A 23,157-nucleotide genomic window follows, 5' to 3' on the forward strand; every position below is an offset into this window, starting at 1 on the left:
CGCACGCACTTAACCACCAAGCCACAGGGCCGGCCCTCAGTCAGTTAGATTTTAAATGAAATTTATTTCACTTGGTTGAAAAGGAGATACACTAGGCTTTCCTCGCCTGCCAAAATTTAGGTTAAGATGGTGGTGATTCTTCAGATGCCTTTTAAAACTCATCATGCTTTCATTTGTTTGGGGGCAGGTTTTGCACATTGTTGGATTGCACAGCAATTAAAATAAAAGAAATGTACATTCTAGCCCTGAAAATCTGTGGATGAAACAATGATAAATACTGAATATTTAGCAGAGCAAGGAGTAATCATTAATTCTAAGTGAAACATTGAGGACTGTTAGCAGCCAGGCAGGTGACTGATGAGCTGAGCAGAAGTCCTACAACTATGAGAATTTCCCCAGAAACCTTCTGTCCTTCAGGGCCATGCTGCCCATTGCCCGTGGGCTGCAGCTTTTGTGCTGTGTGATCCTGTGGGTTGAATATTGATTTTATAAAGGGATGATAAGTCTGAGGGCTTGGGAGATCACGTGGAGATTTTCTGGAGCGTGCTATTTGACTTTACCCTGATGTAGGTGCACATGAAAAAGAGCAACGTTCTTCCTCCTTCCCGAAGGTGCAAGCAGTCAGTCAGCAAATACCCATCAACTGTATTTGCTGCGCTTCTGCCATTGGCCTGATCTTGTGCTGGGTGCTAGAAATGTGTGGTTCTAGTCCTTGAAGAACTTAATCCAGTTGGAGAGATCCCTCCTCCCCAAACATAGAGAGACATGGGACAAAAATAGTACTGTGATTAAAAAGCTGCATTCCCCAGGTTTTGAATAGGTAGAATAGCAAAGAAGGGGAGGAGGTAAGGGATGTTGAGGATACAAAGAGTCTGAGTGGGTAAGGAGGGTTTGAGTAGAAAGAAAGGGTTAGGACAGTTTGGTCAGGTGGAGGAAGAACATGGAAGCCAGGCTAGGGAGTTTGGGTTTTATCCTGTGGCCGGTGGGAGCCCTGGAAGGTGCCTGAGCAGGGAAGCAGCATAATGTTGAATCAAGGTCGCTTGTGCTCAGCATTCTTTGCAGGCCTTCCTATGAAGGAAAAGTGCCAGGAGGAAGCAGGTTTGGGAATGAACTCAGAGGAGTGGTGTGGCTAGTGGGTGGTGGAGACAAACAGACCTGGCCTCTTATCCCAGATCCACCGCTTTCTAGCCCATGCGTTCATCCTTTCAGAGACTCATTTCCCTTCGCTGTAAAAGGAGGGTGATGGTTCTTCCTTGCTTACCTCAAAGGGCCATTAGCAGATCGGGAGAGTGGTGGCAATGGAGGCCACCACTACAGGGCCCAGAGTAGGGGATCCCTAGAGGGCTCAGGATGGGTACATACTATACCCAAGAAGACAGGAGAGCTGAGCTCCTATGAAGAGGCAGGGAGGGATGAGAGTGAAGGTAGAGGAGACTGTGAGGTTTGGTGGGTGCTTGGTTCATTTCCTTCCTCTCATGAAAGGGTTTTTATTTTTGTAGTGTGAGGCTGCTTCCTGTTTAAGAGATTTTAGAACCGTGATTCTTGCCTCTGGCTGCACATTAGAATCACCTGGGGAACTTTTAAGATCTACGGGTGCCCCAGCCCAGACATGATAAATCAGAATCTCTGGGTGCAAGCCTAAGTATCTTTTAAAAAAGTTCTCTAGGTGATTCTAGAAGGCAGCAGGGTTGGGACCCTCCACTTTAGAGGTAGAGATATGGGAACACTGACAGGTATCTGTAAAATACCAGCTGCCCTTGTGTTTCTGTACTTGGAGTCTCAGAGTAAATCGGGTAGCTGTGCCCAAAGAGAAGAGAGAATTACGTGGGTTAGGCTGATTTGAAGGCTTGCTTAAGTTTTGGCTTTAGCTCCTTTTAACACATTTCTTTCAAAGTGGTCTGCGTTTGTAGCCTCACTAAACTAATTTGGGGCCAGACAGATTCAAAGTAAGTTTTCCTAAAATCTCATCAAACCGAGGCATCTTTGAATACCAGCTACTGTGCAGTGAAATCTAAATACCTTTTCAGAAACTCAGGAAACACAAAATGCCAGTGAGGATGCTTACTTGGAAAAAGCCTATGTTGGAAGCATTAATCAACAGTTGTGGAAATGATAGCCCCCATCCCAGCACCCTCTGGATAAGGGTCAATAGGTCTGCATCATTAGGGGTGAACCACTTGAGTTCCACGGACTAGTGAGGAGCCCCATCTTTCAGGACTGCAGAAAGAGCCAGGCTTAGAACGTTCCCAGGTCACTGAGGTTTGCCAGCCCTGTCTGGCAGGTTGGAAAGTCTTAGGAATTAGCGACTTGGCTTCCAGTTCCTGATCATCTGCTTTGTAGCTATGTGACCTTGGACAGCTCATTTGATTTTGCTGAGCCGAGCTGAGATCTCATACCCTCTAGGTGGCTATGAGGATTGAATGAAAAGTGTTGAGTAAGGGGCTTAGCAAAGTTCCTGGCACAAGATCAGTGCTCATTTTATGATAATTCACTCTTCTCTTCTCTCACTTAAGTCAGAAATCACGTCCTGGTGCCTTTCCAGTTTGAAGAACTTCAGCACCAGACCACATTGACTTGCCAAAATGCTCACATGCTAGGGCTTGACAAGTGGCCACCTTGCCCCGCCAAGACAAGGGTGTGGTGTCCGGAGGAGGAGCAGGAAGGAGAAGGCCCTTTGGGGAAGTGGCAGCAGATGGCAAGGTTTGGTGGCAGGCATAGATCGATGTGACTCAGGGCTGCCCTGCAGGGCTCCTAGCTCTCCCTCCTATGTCCGCTGGGCATTGGTGGTTTATCGTCTCTTTTATACACGCTGCAGGTTCTGTTCCACATCAGAGAGTGTGGTAATTCACTGGAGGATTCTGGGCTGCTGACTCCAGCTCGGGAGGTGGAGGCCTGACTTCAAATGTCAGGTTTCTACTGGTCCCAAGGGCCCTCTTCTCTTGGCTTTAATAAGAGCTACAGCCTGGTTGCAAGCAGTAGACAGCGCTGGCCTCTATCTACTAGATGTCAGTAGCACTCGCCCCTCCCCTGTGACAACCAAAGATGTCACCAGACATTGCCAAATGTCCTCTGGGGGTGGGAGCACCCTCTTTGGAGAACAATGACCTAAACATAAAGAGTTGGCAGCAACATTAATTACGATGCCTTTTTGGGATATCACAGTCTGACATCAGGACCCAGGCACTATCTTGTAGCTATTGCTTCTCTTCTGCCACATGCTTCTCCCAAACATTACTGTGTGCTGTTTTATAGGCAAGTTTAAAAAAAATGTGACTACGCAGGGAAGGAATGGAGTCAAACTCTCTTGTTTGGAGTTATATCCCCAGCATGAATGAAGCACAGGGATGGGAACATGACGGTTACTTAGTTGATGTTTACAATCAGCAGCAACATCTTTGTAAAACACAGTTCCATACGTCAAGCTCAGAGTATATAAAGCAGGACAGCAACTGTTTACTTAGTACCTACCAAGTGCCCAACACTGAGCTGGAATTTTTAAAATTAATATCATTCCTCTGATAAATCATAGTGAAGCAGTGCATGCCCGAAGTGATTTTTGAGAATTAATATTTTCCCCCAACTTTAGACATCAAAAAAACTAGTCTATGGGTACTTGTTTGGAATTACTCAATTATATGTGCTAATTTCAGTTCTACTATAAGAATGCAAAAGCCCAGAAAATTTGCCAGTAAGACAAACCAGAGAAAGGAGGAAAATTTCAAAGCTAAAGGACTGATCCCAAATTATAAGAATGTCAGATATTTTTAGCATTGTATCTTTACCTATTCAGAAATAATTGTATCAGCATATTCCTTAAGAGATTTGCCACACTACACAAATCAGTTTTGAAATATTTATTTTATAACTCTATATGAAATCAGCTAAGCATGGTGCCAGGTACATAGCTGATTCACTTATAATTGAGTGGATATTTTTGAGTGTACCATCCTTAACACATTTCAGAGGAGGCAGAAGTTCCTGCTTGTGTGGACTTTATCCATATTTTGCTAAATAAACAGAATGGAAATGAATGATAGTATAATAAGATCTATTTTATTTATTTATTTATTTTTAAACAGTTTTATTTATTTATTTATTTATTTTTTTGAGGAAGATCAGCCCTGAGCTAACATCCATGCTAATCCTCTTTTTGCTGAGGAAGACTGGCTCTGAGCTAACATCTATCATCAATCCCCCTCCTTTTTGTTTTTTCCCCAAAGCCCCAGTAGATAGTTGTATGTCATAGTTGCACATCCTTCTAGTTGCTCTATGTGGGACGCGGCCTCAGCATGGCTGGAGAAGCGGTGCGTCGGTGCGCGCCCGGGATCCGAACCCGGGCCGCCAGTAGCGGAGCGCGTGCACTTAACCGCTAAGCCAGGGGGCCGGCCCATAAGGTCTATTTTAATATCCAGTTACCTTTTAACAATGCTTATTTGGCTTTATTTTCTAAGTATTCTATTCAAATCAGAATTGATTCAGTAGAAAGGATTCGTTGAGTACTGTGTTGGTAAGAATAATGACTATGAGTAACGCGTTGTCATACCGTCTAAGATATTAAAATAATTCTGATCATTTGAGGAAAAAATGTTGACATTCTTTAAATGATTTAATCTCTGCCTTCGTCATAACTCCCTGTGGGTATAAGCAGAAGGCTGGACTAGGCCTGTGTTTCTTGCTTCTTTATTAGTAAGAATTACCTGGGCAGGCTATTAAAACATCTAATTCCTGGGTTTCTATCCTAGAGATTCTGATTCAGCAAGTCTGGTGCAAGGCCTGGGAATGTGTATTTTTAACACTTCCTCTTCTCCCTGCCCCGCCCCCCAACAGTGATTTTTATGATCAGGCAGGTTTGGTGGTCACTGGATTTGGTACTTTGGAAAAGGCCATCAGTGCATATCTGTTTCACCTTTTCGCTTGTTTTCTTAATCATGGCCTTCTATAGCTGACTATGCATACAAAAATGTGCACTTTGAAAATTTGTAAAATCATGGATCTTAGTCTTCTGACTGCTACTACACCTAGTTTTGAATGCCTGTGTTGTAACTTTTTTTTTTCTCCTGAGGAAGAGTCACCCTGAGCTAACATCTGTTGCCAGTCTTCCTCTTTTTGCTTGAGGAAAATTAGCCCTGAGCTAACATCTGTTGCCAGTCTTCTTCTATTTTGCATGTGGCTCGCCACCACAACGTCGCTGCCTATGAGTGGTGTAAGTCTGCCCCTGGGAACCGAACTTGGGCCACCGAAGCAGAGCATGCTGAACTTAACCACTAGGCCACGGGGCCAGCCCCTGTGTTTAAACTTTTTATTTGAGATAATTGTAGATTCACATGCAGTTGTAAGAAATAATGAAGCAGAGAAAGATGGGCACGGATGTTAGCCCAGAGCCAATCTTCCTCAGCAAAAAGAGGAGGATTGGCAATGGATGTTAGCTCAGGGCTAATCTTCTCACAAAAACAAAAAAACAAAAAAAAAGAAATAATGAAGACAGAGACCAAATATCCATACCCAATTTCTTTCATTGGTAACATCTTGCAAAACTATAGTACAATGTCACAATCAGGACATTAACATTGATACAGTCAAGTTACAGAAATTTTATCAATCCAAGGATCCCTCATGTCCTAGTCTGTTTGGGTTGCTATAATAAAATACCATAAACTGGGTGGCTTATAAGCAACAGAAATTTATTTCTCACAGTTCTGGATGCTGGAAGCCCAAGTTCAAGGTGTCTTCACGGCACCCGGTGAGGGTCCTCTTCCTGGTTTCACACCTTCTCAAAGTGTCCTCCCATGGTTGAAGGGGCAAGGGTTCCCTCTGGAGTCTTCTTTCATAAAGCACTAATCCTACTCATGAGGGCTTCACCCTTGTGACCTAAGTAACTCCCAAAGGCCCCACCTCCTAACACCTTATCTTTGGAGGTTAGGATTTCAACATATGAATTTTGGGGAGACACAAATATTCAAACCATAGCATCTCACTCTGCCCTTTTATAGCCACACCCACTTCCCTCCCACACTCACCCTACTATCCCAGCCTTAACTGTTGTCATCTGTAATGTTGTAATTTCATGAATGTTATATAAATGGAGTCATACAGTATATAATCTTTTGGGGTTGGCTTTTTCACTCAGCATAATTCTCTAGAGATTTATCCAAGTTGTTGTGTGTATCAATAGTTTATTCCTTTTTGTTGCTAAGTAGTAGTCTTTTTTTTTTTTTGGTGAGGAAGATTGGCCCTGAGCTAACATCTGTTGCCAATCTTCCTCTTTTTGCTGAGGAAGATTAACTGTGAGCTAACATCTGTGCCCATCTTCCTCTATTTTGTATGTGGGTCACTGCCACAGCATGGCTTGATGAGTGGTGTGTAGGTCGGCACTCAGGTCTGAACCTGCGAACCCCAGGCCACTGAAGTGGAGCACGTGAACTTAACCTCTATGCCACCGAGCTGGCCCTGCTAAGTAGTATTCTATGGTGTGGATGTAGCAAAGTTTAACCATTCACCTGTTGAAGGGCATCTGGCTTGTTTCTACTTTGGGGCACTTATTACTAAAGCTGCTATGAACATATGATGGTTGCATGTTTAGTTTTTTAAGGAACTGCCAAACTGTATTCTAGAGTGGCTGTACCATTTTACATTCCCACCAGCAATGCATGAGTGATCCAGTTTCTCTGTATCCTAGCCAGCATTTGGTGTTATCATTATTTTTTATTTTAACTATTCTGATAGGTGTATAGTGATATCTCATTGTAGCCTTAATTTGCATTTCCTTGATGACTAGTAATGTTGAACATCTTTTCGTGTGCTTATTTGCCATCTGTATATCCTCTTGAAAAGAATGTATATTCTGTTGTTGGATGGAGTGTTCTATAAATGCTAATTAAATCTGTTGGTTGATGGTATTGTTGAGTTCATCTATTTCCTTACTGGTTTTCTGTTTAGTTGTTCTATCAGTTGCCGAGAGAGGGGTGTTGAAGTCTTAAACTATAATTGTGGATTTGTCTATTTCTTCTTTCAGTTCTGTCAGTTTTTGCTTTACATATTTTGTAGCTCTGGTGTTTGGTGCATACACATTTAATATTGCTGTGTATTGCTGGTAGATTACCCTTTTATCTTTACGTAATGTCCCTCTCTGTCTCGGGTAATTTTCTTTGCTCTGCAGTCTACTTTATCTGATATTTTCACTTATTTTTGTTCCTCTGATTTATAATTGAGGCTCTCTTTTCCTCCTCTTTTTTAGGAATATATCATTCGGGTTCAAAGAGGAATTTCTGTAGAAAACAGCTGGCAGGTAAGCATTTTTTTGTCATTAGAAAAACATTAAAAATATTCAAACAAAATTCTGACTTGGGGCATCTAAAAATCTGGAAGAATCAGAACATGTATAAATATAAAACATATTTCTCTTAGATGTAAACCTTTACCTTTAAGACATGTATTATAAAAGGCTTTTCTGTTCCCAGTTTTTTGGTTAAATTCACATATGATGTTGCCACGGATGTTGTTGTACTCTAGCTTGACTCAGAGTAAGTAGGAGAGGTAAATTATTTGTTTTGTTCCTAGAAATTCAAACCTCCTCCCCTGCAGCTATGGTTTGGGTGGAGGAGGTTAGAGTTCAGTCTACCAGGTAGAAAGGTGAGACAGTGTCCTGGACATTATACAGTTTAGGACATTGCATTTCATGGACTCCCAAGTCCACTCATGGGCAATTTCTAGTGCTAGTTCCCTCATGGATCTAGGGGAGGGTCTTCTTACTGCCCCAGGCTCTGCTTTCCTTGTTGGTGGCCTCAGAGAGAAAAAACTTCCTTCATAGATCTAGAGGTCCTTCCCATCCCAGTTGATTTGCAGAGAGTGATTGACTTCTGTATAGGGCCATTTCTTTCCTGTTTTAGTAATTATAATTAACCCCCTCCTCTCCCATCTTCCAGAAATCTTACCTTGTTCTTCACATCCCAGCTTGAACCTTACCTCTCACTCTAAGCAGTCTGTGACCACAGTGGCCTAGATCCAATGCCGTAGAATCCCAGGGAATACTTAACAAGAATGTGGATTCTTTTTTTTTTTTTTTTTGAGGAAGATCAGCCCTGAGCTAACATCCATGCTAATCCTCCTCTTTTTGCTGAGGAAGACCAGCTCTGAGCTAACATCTATTGCCAATCCTCCTCCTTTTTTTCCCCAAAGCCGCAGTAGATAGTTCTATGTCATAGTTGCACATCCTTCTAGTTGCTGTATGTGGGACGCAGCCTCAGCATGGCCGGAGAAGCGGTGCGTCGGTGCGCGCCCGGGATCCGAACCCGGGCCGCCAGTAGCAGAGCCCGCGCACTTAACTGCTAAGCCACGGGGCCGGCCCAAGAATGTGGATTCTTGAGTCCCACCATAGCCCCATTGAATTAGATTCTCTGTGAGTGGGCTCCTAGGTGATCTCCAGGTAATACTTCTACACACTAACATTTGAGAATCATCGATAAAGCTTGAAGTAAAACTATTTAAAAGCAAAATAATTTCCTTGCCCAGAGCCTGAAGAGCTAGTAGAATTTGGCTATGGCGTAATCAATGGCATCAACGTAACTAAGAAAGAAGTGTAGATAGTGGGAGGTTGACTGTCCGTCAAGAGGGGAAACATGGGAAATCAGGGAGAGGTGTGGCTGCTCTGCCTGCAGGTGCAGTCCAGTCTCTAGAGTGGTGGGATCTCAGCTGGGGGAAGTTTTATCCAGGGCAAGGATGAAATGGCCTCAAAACTGTCTACCTCCTTTTGCTTTCATTTCATGTTCAGTGAAACTATTTTTTCTTTTTTTTTGTAAATCATTAATTCATCTTTCCAGGTGCCTGGTTAATAAGAAAGATATTTAAAGAGTTATTTGCCCTGAAAACAAATACATCATCATTCTCTCTTACCTGTTGGCGTCTTGTGAATTTGGCTGGCATTAACCAGTTTCCCATGGCCCAGCCAACTCTGGGGCATTGCTGGGTCTGTTTTCTGGGCTTGTCAGGTTAAGTAGGTTAAATGCCAGGTATAAGCCTTACTATCCTTAGTGCAAGCCCCTCTAGAATGCCGATAAATATTAAATAAGGGAATGAAAAGGGATGGTCTTTGCTGAATCCAAACACCACTGTCTTGTCTCTTACAGATCGTTAGGAGATACAGTGACTTTGATTTGCTGAACAACAGCTTGCAGGTAAGTATTTTAAAACACCAATGATACGCATTGATTACTAGGGGTGTCTTGGAAACCGGTTGGAAACAGCAATGTCAGGAACAAGGAATTAGCAAATTTCCCTGCCAAAAGAGAGAAACTCATACTTTAAACAGACGATGTGTGGCTCTAAAAATAAACTTTTGGGAACAAACATGTGATTTCTAATAATCACCTTGAAGCTGAGTCCCTTTGTACCAGCCTGCATCCTTACCACCATCACGGGATGCTGTGTGTTGTCTCCTTTTTGCAGATTGGGAATGACTAAATGGATTGCTGGAGTTGTTCACTTAGAGCTGGGACTCTCAGGCTCTCTCCGCTAAACTGCATAGTCAGCATTGCAGATCAGCCCTCAGCGGCAACTAAAGACTCAGCCTTTTCCAGTGTAACTTTTTTCTCTTAAATACGTATTTCTAAATCACTTTGATTTAACTGGGTCTAACGTGGTGGCCATAATGGAAAGAAGGGTGAGCTGCCGAGTCTTTCTCCAGAAACGCTGCCAGTGCTAGTAATGATTGGAGAGTCCTAGAGGGGCTTTAGCACCATAGGAAATACTAGCAGTACCACCCATGTCTTCACTTGGCTGTAGGTTACTGAAGACCCCTGGGCTTGTGTCATATCTCAGATTTGATTGGTAACATAAAACCTTTTAAACTTGAGCCAGAGTGCAGGCCTATGACCAGCTCAGCAGAGAGGTGAAGGACTGCTCCCTTCATTGGTGAGGTGGCCATCATCACTTATTCTGAGTGACCTCTGATCCTGCCCACAAAGGTCAGGAGGACTGCTGGCTGGGAGGGAGCATAATGCTTCCTTTCCTTCAAAAGGCCATGTTTTATTGATCAGACTTTGGAAAATAGCATTTGTAGAGTCAAAACTTTAACATTATTTGCAACACTGCTGAAAGCACGAATGCCTTATTTTCCTTCTGATAGAATTGGCCAGGGCTGGCCCCGTGGCTTAGCGGTTAAGTGCGTGCGCTCCGCTGCTGGCGGCCCCGGTTCGGATCTCAGGCGCCCACCGACGCACCGCTTCTCCGGCCATGCTGAGGCCGCGTCCCACATACAGCAACTAGAAGGATGTGCAACTATGACATACAACTATCTACTGGGGCTTTGGGGGAAAAAATAAATAAATAAAATAAAATTATTAAAAAAAAAAAAAAAAAAAGAATTGGCCTGAGTATCTGCAGACCTTTATCTAATTGCCATATGGTCATGCATTTGACACATGCTGTCTTTTTAAATTTTAATTGTAGTATGACCAACTTAAATCTCCAGATAGAATATTGGCAGAGATTGAATTCTCCTCAGAGATGAGTTTAATTGGTTTCAATTGTGGATTTTAATAGCATATTCCTTCCGCTTAGACAAAAGCTGGGCCTGTGATGACATTGTAAATAAGGTACCAATGTGCAGTTTATTCCAGCAGTGGATTTTCCCCACACGCCCCTCCAGACATTTCCATATGACATTTCCACAGTGGCGTGAGCATTTGGGAGTTAGCGTTGGGCCTACTATGTGTTTCACCTTTGTGCACAAGTGAACCTTTGCCCAGTTTTAAAGAAGGAGGAGTGATCTTGTCCAATGTCGTTCAGCCAGGGCTGAGTAAGAATCATGGGAGAAACACTTCTGAAATTGAAATTGCCTAGGCCCAGCCCCCAAGCCTGGTGGGTAGGGAAGAGGGTTTTATCTCCTCTTTGTTCTTGCTTTGGGAATATGAGGTTGAATCTCCATGGCTATTCAATTATGGCCTTTTTAATAGAATAGAATTTTATTTTTGCTTCAGTGTAATTTTCCCTTTTAAAATGGGCACTGTCAATGTGCATCTTATTTCAAATGCAAATATCCACGTGTATTGATGTTGGCTTGTCTTGGGCAGGATATGGCCAGACATCAGTTCAGTGGGAGGTTTTTCTGGATCCAAGTAAACAAACAGAAGAAAGTACATACAGCTTTTTGGCAACAAAATAATTTCAAAACAACTTCCATAAAACAGACTAAAAAGAGTCCAAAACCACAGAATAAAGCTGTGACCATGATTTTCAGTGTCTGATTACCCTTCTGACAAATAAATGAGTTCCTGCTGAAGAAAGAGAAATATAATACACATGTTCAGAGTTGTCTGAGTCCAATAGGAAAAATGCCTAAGTGGAAAAAAAAAGCAGGATGTAAAATTATACATGCAATATAATATAATTACATGAAATGTTTAGAAAAACTGTTTGGAAGGAAATATGCCAAAATGTTAACAATGGTGATCCCCAGGTGGCGGGATTATGGGTTACATTTTCTTTTTCTGGTTCTTTATACTGTTCTGTACTTTCCAAGTTCTCTACAAATGAGCACATCTAAGTTATATAAGTAGAAAAATAGAAAAGAGCTGCACTTTCCCAACTTTTTATAGTGAGCATATTTGTGGTAACAGTGAAGAAAAATCACCACCCTATTTTAAAGACAACATCAAATTAGTAACCATCTAGGGAGACAGCATACAACAAAGAAAAAGAAAGAAGCAGGAGTTGAAATGATGGGAACTGGGCAGGGAACCCTCAGACGTGGGAAGGAACCCAGGCTCTGCCCCTTAGCAGCACTGAGCCCTTGGGTCAGTTATTCCCTGTTGGTCCTCACTTTCCCCTTCCATCTGAAATGAAGGGGTTGAACCAGATGACTTCTCAGGTCCGTTGTAGCACGAATGTTTTGTGATTTGAATTTTACTGCCCATTGTTGACATAGGAGAGACTACTGTGCACTGGCGGGAAATTGGGACAAATAAGGGTCTACTGAGAGCTTAGAACTCCCTAGAATACTCACTGGAATATGGTTGAAGACAATTTGTAGATCATTAAGATCTGATAATGGAAGTGAGAGATTAATAGATTCAGAGTTTGAAGGTTTTTCCTCCAGACAAAAGCTAGTTTTCTTGTAACTACGATATAATTTGTCAGGTAATTTAGAGGCTTCTCCTAGGCTGGCATGGGTCAGGCTATGGGCTCTAGACCCCTCTTTGGCGATCATCCCCGCTCTGCAGGTATTATGAATGGAACTCTGAGGACTTCTCTGCCGGCTTTTGTGTTCTCTTTCCCTTATACAAAGAACTCAAGAAGGGGATCTGTAGTGCATGTTAAAGAGGAAAGCTATTGAAAAGGGGATGGTGAGGTGTCATGGCTTGAAGCCTTCAATGTGGAGGTGTCTAGGAAATCACTGGTTAATGACTTTATCACTCTACGTGCTAGTATTCTATTTCCCTCCCTTCTAATTAGTCATTGGAGTTCTAAATTTTATATTCTGTGATTGGTAAGCATTTTAGAAATTCTAGGAGAAAACTGAAAGAGAAAATACATGTCTCTTGAATGCTAATCTTTTTTAAAGGCCAGATTTTAAAATAACACACATATTGCATAGTTTTAGTACTTGTAGGACTATTGTGAGATCTTAAACCAGGGCAGGAAAACACCCCCAGTATGTCTAGCAGGCTGACATAGCGGGGACACTGTCACCACAGCTGTTGGCAAAGAACTCTTTGTCTCACCTGATGATTTGAGAGCTGATGGGATCTGGACAGATCTGTACATTTTCCTGAAGTGAAATGAAGCTTGAAAAGATAGATTGGTTTAAGCTTGGAGGCCACAAAGTTCAAAACAGATACTTTATCAAATTTATTCCCACATCCCCACCATGAATAAAAAATAGTAGGGTTTGAATCTGATGATGTCAGACGTGACTCTGCATTCTGAGTGATGTGGGATTCTGCTGGGTCTGCTGTTGGCGGGTAGTGCAGGCAAATCTAGTGGTATTGGCTGATGGTAATTTTTTTTTTTTATCCCTGCTGTGTATATGATCAGTTTGATAAGGAAAAGGGTTTTTCTTTCTTTTAATTGAAAAAGGTAGTAAATGAACAATGTAAACATTTCATGGTATCAAAATAAAAATTAATTGACTAACCTAGTCCCAGAGGTAGCTATTCTCAAGCAAGTGGTGTGAGTCCTTTCAGACATTTTTTGTGCATATGTAACTATCCCTGGGTTTATACACACACACATGAGATTATGTACTGCAACTTAATAAAAGAGTTTTTAAAAGAAATACGTCAGTTTGTTTTCAGTAACATATCACCTTTGATTACCCTATATTACTCAATGCTCCTGAACAAAAATAATAATAATAAAGTGATTGGCTTGGATGTGTACTAGCTGAGTGATATGCTTTCTTCATAAGTGTGCTTTTAATTTAGCTAATAAAGAAACTGCTATTAGGTCAAGCCTAAGTGTATGAATGAGGAAAATGACGTGAAATTTAAATGTCTTATCTGGCAGTGAATTACGCCATAGTAGAAAATTCGCTCTAAGTATGCTCTGACGTATTTTCATAATTAAGTTGGAGACATAGACAATTTAGAATTGTCAGCCAACCTTTTCATCTTGTCCAATATCAAGTTCAAGGTCTTTCTTGTTGTTTGAAAAATACAGAGTGGAACAGGCTAAGTTAGGTTTGCCTACATGGTCGGTTTAGATTACATCCTTATCTGAACTCAAGATGCCCTTCTCTTTGGACCTTCCCCTCGATCAATACACAGGCCACTTGGACTGCTCTAATCCAAGTACAAGTGCTCTTTGAAAGCGATTTTCCTCGTTAAATTAAGATACCAGTATGACAATTTGTTTTTTAAGTTTAAAAAATAGACTCGTAAAGTTTTAAATGATCTGGAAAATGATAGTAGATTGAGCACCTGCATTTACTTTTCCTCCCTCTTGAAGCCACTCTAAAACAACAATAAATTGATCACACACACACCCTCAAGGACAAATAGAATAGGAGAGGAGAAAACTACAACAAAACGTTTGAAGCTGAAAATCCAGTGGATGAGAGCTAACTAATTAAGCAGACACGGGAAGGCCGAATTCTGAGATGGGGTGTGGATAACCCCACTGGGTCCCAGTTTACACCACAGAACATCTAAAAGGTTTAGCAATTGACAGCACAAGGTGCTGCCTCCAGTGTGGGGCAAGGTCAAGTTAATATCAGAAGTCGAAGGTTTGTTTAAGAAGCAGTCAGATCCCCAAATCTCCCCCATCTGAGCCATTTTTGCCTGCCCTTCTCCTTCCAGCAGAAAACTGGAAGTTTATTCCCTGGAGAGGGTAAAACAGTCATTGGACTGGGGAATGCTTGTACGGTTGAGAACATTTATGTAATAAATGGGAGCACCACCCCTCCCAACACTCCACCCTCCTCCCCAAGCCTCCTTCATCTTCTCAGCTCCCAGAATACTGGCAGTGAAGCCTAGACCCTCCAGGCAGGAGACTGGAAGATTCTTTTTGGAGGATTGTGCCCAGCCTAAGAGGAAAGAGCTAAAGACACTGAAGTCACAGTTTCTTCCAGTGAAACAGCTGAGTGAGATCCTGTGCTACAACAAAGCCCACAGCAGGTAAACCCAGCTGCCTACCCAGAGCCTCTAGTCAGCTTTTGGTGCTTTGCTCTTAAATATGAGCAGACAACCCAGGATCACCAGATTCCTAAGGAACACTTTTAACATGAAAAATAACGACCAAAGCAAACAGGAAAAAAAGAACTTTCAGGAAGCAGAATATACGCAGTCTGAAGAACATTTCAGGCACTTTAGAAAAATTATCTTTTATGATCTCAGAGAGATAGAAATTGTATTCCATTCAGGATGCTGTTAAGGAAAAAAAAGAAAAGAGTACTTAGAAATAAAAAAGATAATAGTAGAAGTGAAAACTCTTTAGAAGGGCTGAAAGATACAGGAACTACTCCAGAAAATTTTTTTCAGTAGAAAAAAAGTGTTTAACAAAGGTGGAAACTAGAAGAGAAAAGGTAAGAATAGAGGACCAGTCCAGAAGTCCAACACTGGAAAATAGGAGTTCCAGAAAAAGAAAGCAAAGGGCACAGAGGGGAAGAAATAAAGACCTAATACAAGAAAATACCAAAGAATATAAGGATATTAGTTTCTAGACTAAAAGGGCTGAGTACTCAGCACAGAGGATGAAAACAGACCCATGGAATTCACAAACTGAGGTCAAAGAGCAGATCCTAAAAGCTTCCAGGGAGGAAAAATGAGAATTGAGAATCTGCTGCTTGAAACTTTAACAGCAGCACTGGAAACCAGAAGACAATGCAGTAGTTCTTAAAAATTCTGAAGAAAAAATATTTATGGGCCAACCCTGGTGACCTAGTGGTTAAGTTCAACATGCTCCACTTTAGCAGCCAGGGTTCAGCTCCCAGGCGCGGACCTACACTACTTGTCTGTCAGTGGCCATGCTGTGGCAGTGGCTTACATACAAAAAGAGGAAGATTGGCAATAGATGTTAGCTCAGGGCGAATCTTCCTGAGCAAAAAAAACCCCCAAACTTTCCAACTTAGAATTCCATAGCGATATTCGCTATCAATCAAGTGTGAGGGTAGAATAAAGACATTTTTACACATGAAATGTTTCAAAAAATTTATCTCCCTTGTCCCCTTTTGTAGAAGCTGACTGAGGGTATGCTCCACCAAAAATAAGGGGATTCTCTAAGAAAAAGGAAGGTATGGATATAGAAATGGCATTCAGCAGGCAAAAGGCAAAAGCTTCTCCAGCATGATGGGAAGGGTGGTCCCAGGATGCCTGCTCTGCAGCAGGTATGGGGACCACTGGGCCCGCTTGAAGCAGGTTGGTGGGTTCTGGAAAACACTCCTCAAGAAGATGAAATTGATGCATCTGTGTGTGTGTTGAGAGAAGGCTTCGCTGGAGAGTTTGGAGTTGAATAGAAAATGTTAAAAAGCAGACTATCAGTTGACAGAAAGGAAAAGTAAGCGTGACTCTGGCTCAGTTGTGAATACCATTTACCTAATGTAAAGGTGAATATTGCACTAAATAAAATGATAGCATAACTATATTAGAAGGATTGGGAACAGGATGTGTTCGGGATGAGGTCAGGATTTTGAAAGAGAACTTAGTCTTCATCTTCCATAGTTGGAAATTTATAGATAATGCCTAAAAATGAAAAATCAACACGTAACAATATGAACATTCCTCATTGCCAAAAGATCAGTTGAAAGAGTTGACTGTGGCTGTCTCTGGGGAGTGGGGAATGTCTGTGTCACCTGGTGGCAGGGGTAGTGGTGGGGTAGTGTCATGGGATTGCTAATAATACTTAAAAAAGAGCTATTTGACTCTTGAAATCATGTTCATGTGTAAGTGTGATAAAAATAACACATTAAAAAAATTGTTTTAAAGTTGCTGTGCTTAATAAAGCATTTTACAATTCTAAGATGTACAGTTTTTTTCACATTTTTTTAATATCACTGAAATTAGGATGCATCTTAAAATCTATAGTGTCTTACACTTAATGAAATATAATGGCTCAGGATTATGACAATGTATCTTGTTTGGGGATGACATGAGTCTAATAGTTTTTTTTTTTTTAATTAAAGATTGCAGGCCTAAGTCTACCTCTTCCTCCCAAAAAATTAATTGGTAACATGGATCGTGAATTCATAGCTGAGAGGCAGAAAGGTCTTCAGAACTATCTCAACGTTATCACCACGAATCATATCTTGTCTAATTGTGAGCTGGTAAAGAAGTTTTTAGATCCAAACAACTATTCTGCAAACTACACTGGTAAGCAAAGGGACTAGTGAGCTGGGGTCACGTGGCTAAAGAGGCACTGTTCTTTGCTGGAGGTAACGTGGGAGAGAAACTCTACTTACAATCGGGGAGATGTATACATTTGTTACAGGGCATTATTCATTTACTAATTCTTACCTGGCTGTAATTTACTATAGACGTAAAAGAAGAAAATAATTACTTCTAAAATGTTTGTGATGTCTGCACAGAAAAATATGGGAGAGAAGTTATTGTGTCTATGTACTTGCAGTCTTGTCTTTATTATCTTCCCTAACAGAGCAGAGAGTAAATAATCCACAGTAATCTGTACAGTAATCTCAATTTGATTGTATTTGGCTCCGTTTTTTTTTGTGTGTGTGAGGAAGGTCAGCCCTGAGCTAACATCTGTCGCCAGTCCTCCTCTTTTTGCTGGGGAAGACTGGCCCTGGGCTAACATCCGTGCCCATCTTCCTCCACTTTATATGGGATGCTGCCATGGCATGGCTTGACAAGGGGTTCGTCGGTGTGCGCCCGGGATCCGAACCTGCGAACCCCGGGCCACCAAAGCGGAGCGCGCGCACTTAACTGCTGCTCCACTAGGCCGGCCCCTGGCTCCGTTTTTGTATTTAAAATATAACGGATGTCTGTTTTTTCTGGGAATTACTTTAAACACAAGAGTGATTCAGAAGGGTCCTCTCTGTGTCTTCCTGGTTGTTCCCTGACACCTGCTCAGTGCAAAGCCTAAGGAGGAGGGAGTCCTCTTACAAACCTTTCCTGGATCAGGGCAGCAGCCAGGGGTCTGATGTGCAAAGGGTACTGATTCCACACAATTCCATCAATAACCTGAGCCTGGTGTCAGCAGAATGAGTGATTGAATTTTTAATACACTCTGGTGTGGCCTTGAAGAGACCAATAGAAACCACTGTAGGACTAAACCAATGACTAAAATTCCTCTGACTTGTTAAAGGTAAACCATGCTTAGAGTCTTTTTATGTCGAACTCTGGGTATTATTAGTAAGCTGTTTTCCTTGCTAAGAGAATAGATTGTTTACATTCTACTTTTTGGATCCTCAAAACACTGCTCTTGAAGTAATTAGAGGGAGCACTTTTATTCTTGTTTCAGGGAGAGAGAAATAGAGGCCTACTTGTCAGGCATCAAACTTTTCTGCATAATAGAATCACCTGGGGAGTTTTAAAAAATCCTGATACCCAGGCTACACTCATGCCAGTTAAATCAGAATCTCTGTGGGTGGGGCTCGTAGTTTGTTAAGCTTCCCAAGAGATTCCAATATGCAGCCAAGTTTGAAAACCACAGCCCTTGGCCTTCCTACTTACGGTGTGGTTGTCTGACCAGCAGCATTGGTATTACTGGAAGCTTCTCAAAAATGCATAATTCACACCCCCTCCCAGACCTGCTAATCAGGATCTGATTTTAAGCAGGTCCCTAGCTGATTTGCATGCGCTTTACATTTGATAAGCCTTGTTCTAGAATGTAGCTGCCATCCTCTAGTGGCGGTGCCTATAGGGCCTTTCCAGAATGCAACCAAGTGAAGGAAAGTTTATTTCAAATTCCCACTTACTACAAGTTACAAAATCGAACACTGAGTTGTTACAAGGCTGCCATTCTTCCCTCACTTGTTTTTGGTTCACATAAGAGAGAAGGCAGCACAGGACTGGGGCTCCCAGGACAGCTCGCCTTCTTTCTGAGGAGCATCTCTCATGGTTTTCATTTCACCATGCTTCACCTCGATTGTTCCCACAATTGTCAGACAGCCGGCAGTCTGGATTGACTGTTATCAAATCAGCCCCAGGCCAGCCCTGTTCATTGTCCCATTATTTCCTGCTGAGTGTCTGCTGATGTTCTCATGAGGGCAAGCATCAGGGTGTAGTGCACACGTGATGACGCCATTCATTCCACAGACCTTGACCGTCTGCTCTGCCTAGGCCTTGTGCTGGGGATGCAGGTGCGAGGAAGATGTGCTCCCTGCTCTCAGGGGCCTTCACCAGAAGTACATGGAGTCATCTGGGGTCAGAACTAGAAGGGATCTTGGAGCAGGCATATCAAGACTAACCCTCTCATTTTATAGATTAGAGGCTCCCTGAGGGGAAAGGCCTTACCTTAAGGTAGCACATTTGTATGATTGTACAAGAGTGCAGTGTCCAAGTGTTTTCCAGTTAAAATGCTGCTTGGCCCCTGGAAGGTTGTCTGATCCCTATATTTCCTTCTGTACCTCTCTCACATGCTACTGTTGTCCTTGATCTTTCCCCCAGCATGGCAGACAGTCAGGAGTCCAAAGCAGATGCGGGCAGGGGTATAAGAAGGCTGCCAGAGATGCCCACCAGAACCCAAATGCTCAAGAAGCCGCCACTATTCAGAGGGCACAGTCCTGTGGTGAAACAATAGGGGATGGATGCTGTTTTCAGAGAGATGTTGATTTATTTTCCCCTTTGAATGAAATGCCAGAACTTGTCTTGCCTCTAGGCTGACTCACCAGCAGCCTCAGGAAAGGGAAGCCCAGGCCGCCTCCTCTGCACGGGCTTGACTGAGCCATTCCCCGGAAAGCCAGGACGTGTCCAGGCTTCCCGAAACTCACAGCATGGCCTGAGGGCACTCAGCACTCCTCCATCTTCTGGCACTTCCCCAAGCAGGGCCGCTTCCCCCTTTAATGTGGATAATATCTCTACCTCTTATCATTTTGCAAATAATCTGCAGTCACGTCCTGGCTTCACTCTAGCAGGGTTTGAGTTCTGGGTTCAAGTGCTGCTGAAATCACCCTGGCCACTTTTCCTGCCTTTTGCTCTGACTGAGGTTGAAGGTGCCTTGTAGAAGGGGACTGTGATGCCACCCCAAACCCCTGGGGATGGGTAACTAGGACCTCTCAGGACATCAGCAGCTCCCTCCTCTCCTTCCTGGGTCACCAGCCTGGGATTGCTGGTCCTTTCTTTTCCTGGTGTTCTCCAGATGACCAAATCCACAGAAAGGAAATATAGGTCCTTGGTGCTCTGGTGGGGAGTTGTGAGGTGTTCATTTGAATTAGAGAGTCTAATTGAGGGCCAGCTATTGTACAGGGAAAACGGGTGTCTCCTGGTCAGGAGGGATTTGTGTTGGGAAACGCACGCACACCCCCACTACCTTATTCCTCTTATTAACAAGGTGCTTCTATCATTTTAAAGTCTCTCTTCACTGTAGCCATCTTCCCACCTCAAACCTCAAACCCCCTCAGGGTAAGGGGGTTTTTAATGTCCACACAGAAGTCACTTGGACCAGAAATCAGGAGGCCTGGATCCTGGTCCCAGCTTTGTCATGAGCAGCATTTCCCCTCTGTGGGCCTCGGGGTCCTGATCTATAAAACAGGAGGTGGGGGAGGGGGTGTGGACCAGGGAGTGCTGAAGCTCCTTTCTAGTTCTGGAACCCCAGGAATCCCTTGAATAGGTCAGATAGTAGTGGGCTCCAGATAAAAGGAGGGAGGGAGGGATTGGGAGTGGAGGATTATATTCAGAACAAGAGCAGGATGTTCTGGAGAGGTTGGAGGCCCACGTCCCCTGTGCAGGCCTCTGCAATGCCATCTGCTGTAGTAGATTGGGGATCTGGAGCCCAGTTGTAGGACTGGAGGAGTCAATGTTTGTTCCCTGTAGTTGTCCCATGGGGCTGGGATGTATGAGCTCAAAGGCTGCACACAGTAGAGGCAGCTGGTACATCTGAGCTGAGAAGTCTGAGCTCTGTGGGAAGCACAGCATGGACGTGAGGCTTTGCTCTGCATTTCCTGTCTGGGGCTTGTGGATCAGCATTTACTGAGCATGCAGTTTTTCCCCATGTGTCAGTCAGCGCTAAGGAAATGGAGGGCAGATGCCTTCCTTTTCACGGATTTCATATTCTAATGGGAGAGAGCATCCACATCCATTGAACATGTATTGAACCCTTAGTTCTTGCTTCATCAAATATTTATTGAGCACCTACTGTGTGCCAGGTGCTATGAATGCAGCAATGAGGAAGGAATAGTCCCCCAGCCCCATCCCTAGGCACTTCTGCAGGGAGATTGACAGGTGAAGACTATGACAGGGTAACAAGGGGCAGCACCTTGAGGGTAGCATAAGGGTGTAGATGATCCAGATATGAAGATGGAGGAAGGCTTCCCAGAAGAGGTGATACCTACACGGAGATCTGAGGGGTGAGTGGGAGTTAGCCAGGCCAAGAGGCAGGGCGCTTGCTCCAGGAGAGAAAGAAGTATTTCCATATGGCTGTGGGCTTCACCCAGCTTAAGATGTATCCTTCCAGCTGGAGTTTACAGTCTAGTGGGAGAGATGTGTCACTGGGGGTGTACAGAGGAGGGAGTCCTGGCTAGGGCAGCAGCAAATTTGGTCTGAGCCTCGAAGGACAGGTGGATAGGAGTGCAAAATGCTGAGGGGTGGGGGCAGGCCAGTCTTCAGGGGCCAAGGCAGGCAAATCTCAGAGCGAAGAGGCGGGGTAAAGACAGAAAGGTAAGCTAGAGCCGGAGCTAGGTTGAACACCGCGTTTAGCAGCTTGGTTTTGATTTGGTAAAGAAATGGGGCACCAATAAAGGCTTCTAAGTGGAGGAGTAGATGTTTAGGATTGAAATGTGATACATGAATCTGGGAAGGGAGGGAATTAATATTGGGGTCATAGTAGTCATATGATTTACTTGGCAATAAATCATAGTTCAGAGAAAAGAAAATGATCTTTCTATAATTCCCTGACCCCCTAAGATAAAAAAACTATTTCCCAGTCCTCAATTTATCAGTACAAATCTAGCATGTTCCATTTGTTCACAGTTGTTTCCCCCATTCCTAAGATAATGTATGGTACATAGTAGCATATGGTAAATATTGTCGAAAATGATTTTGTGGGGAATTATGAATCACTCTTGGTTTTGAACCAACTGTCCTTTATAGTCTCTTAGAATGACATTGTACCTCATTTAGAAAACTATTTTTCATGGTCCTTCTCAAAGTTGATATGATTTTCACTTAAAATAATACCTTTTTTAAGTTATGTTCAGGTTATTTTAGAAGTACTGAAAACATTGTATATCAACATTAATTATGGAAGAGGTTCAGAGTTTCCAGTGTTGATCATGAAAATTTATATGCTTCTGCCACACCCAATCCCTTCAAATGGTTTGTCACAAATGTAAATGGAGTCAGATTAGTATTTGGTCATCTCATGTTTTCTTCTGTGTGGATAGCGTTGATACTTACATTTTGAGTCAGTAAACCAATAGCTAGTAGATTGTTTTCCTCCCCGAATCTCTTATCTTAAATGTACTATAAAATATATCAAAATGATATTGTTGCCACGCTCTTGGCATAATAATTCCAGACTAGATCATTTTGACATATGGAGAGTATTTCTGCTGAGCGTTCTCCCTCATGCCTTACCAGTCAGCCTGGAGTGTAATTAAGGCTAGGCAGAGGTGAAATTCCACTATGAATTTGCAGGATTGCTGTTTCCTTTCGGGAATCTAGAGTGGCTTCATTTACTCACTGCGTTGAGAGAAAATAGCAAATTACAGATGTTGCTTTTTGCAGGAAATGTAAAAGCACAGTTATTCTGATAATTTCTTAATACAGTGAACTTTAAAGAATTTCCTCTTCTTATTGTCTTCTTAAAAGGGGGAAAAGTTCTCATGATAAATGAACACAAAAAGAAGAATGGATTTTTTCCAGTAAACAGGCATATGGTGACTTCCCACAATAGAACCGTGTTGTTGCTGTATATGGATGTTTTTCTAAAACACTGGCTTTTATTTCCAATATATATTTAAGGTTAATCACTTCTTTGTTGGTGAAAGCTATAATTTCAGGCGGAATGGAGATGGGATAAATATCACTTGGAATAACATTAAATGCTGTTCCAGGCTGACCTTAGAACGTGTTTTGAGTTTTGTGCTTGGGTTGTGGTCTGCTGCATGTATTGAATTCTTGGCTTAAGCCAGCTAGTTTATGTATTTTAGATCTTAAATATATATATGTAACTTATATATATATAAGTTAAAAAATATATATGTGTATGTATATATATATATGTGTTTTTTATCCACATCTTTAGTAATTTCTTTAATAAATTTCTTATTTTGAAATAATTTCAGATTTACAGAAAAATGGCAATGATAGTACAGAGTTTCCATATACCCCTCACCCAATTTCCCCTAATGTTAACATCTTATATGAGCATGGCGCATTTACTAAAACTAAGAAATTAACATTGGTACGTTACCATTAGCTATAGTTTTATTCTGATTTCACTAGTATTTCCACAATGACCTTTTTCTGTTCCAGGATCCAGTCTAGAATCCTACATTGCATTTAGTCTGTGTTCATTTTTTTTTTTTTGTAATTAAGTTTTTTAAGAAGG

The 23,157-nt window shown here is 42.4% G+C and overlaps 1 protein-coding gene across 11 annotated transcripts in view; it reads left to right on the top strand.

Moving 5' to 3' along the window:
* Positions 1 to 23,157, top strand: part of PXK (PX domain containing serine/threonine kinase like) — a 68,194-nt gene that overhangs the window by 14,419 nt on the left and 30,618 nt on the right. For 10 of the 11 annotated variants that reach the window (XM_087431244.1, XM_014793303.2, XM_087431245.1 and 7 more), the window contains exons 2-4: positions 7,235 to 7,285; positions 9,123 to 9,170; positions 16,613 to 16,799. In XM_087431244.1, coding sequence (XP_087287370.1) covers positions 7,235 to 7,285; positions 9,123 to 9,170; positions 16,613 to 16,799 — 286 coding nt within the window. Of the gene's footprint in view, positions 1 to 7,234; positions 7,286 to 9,122; positions 9,171 to 14,459; positions 14,610 to 16,612; positions 16,800 to 23,157 lie in introns of those variants that run through there. The other variant, XM_087431243.1, reaches the window with a different exon arrangement.

Source organism: Ceratotherium simum, chromosome 5, assembly GCF_057802395.1.
Source record: "Ceratotherium simum simum isolate JZ-2026a chromosome 5, ASM5780239v1, whole genome shotgun sequence".
Lineage (NCBI taxonomy): Eukaryota > Metazoa > Chordata > Mammalia > Perissodactyla > Rhinocerotidae > Ceratotherium > Ceratotherium simum.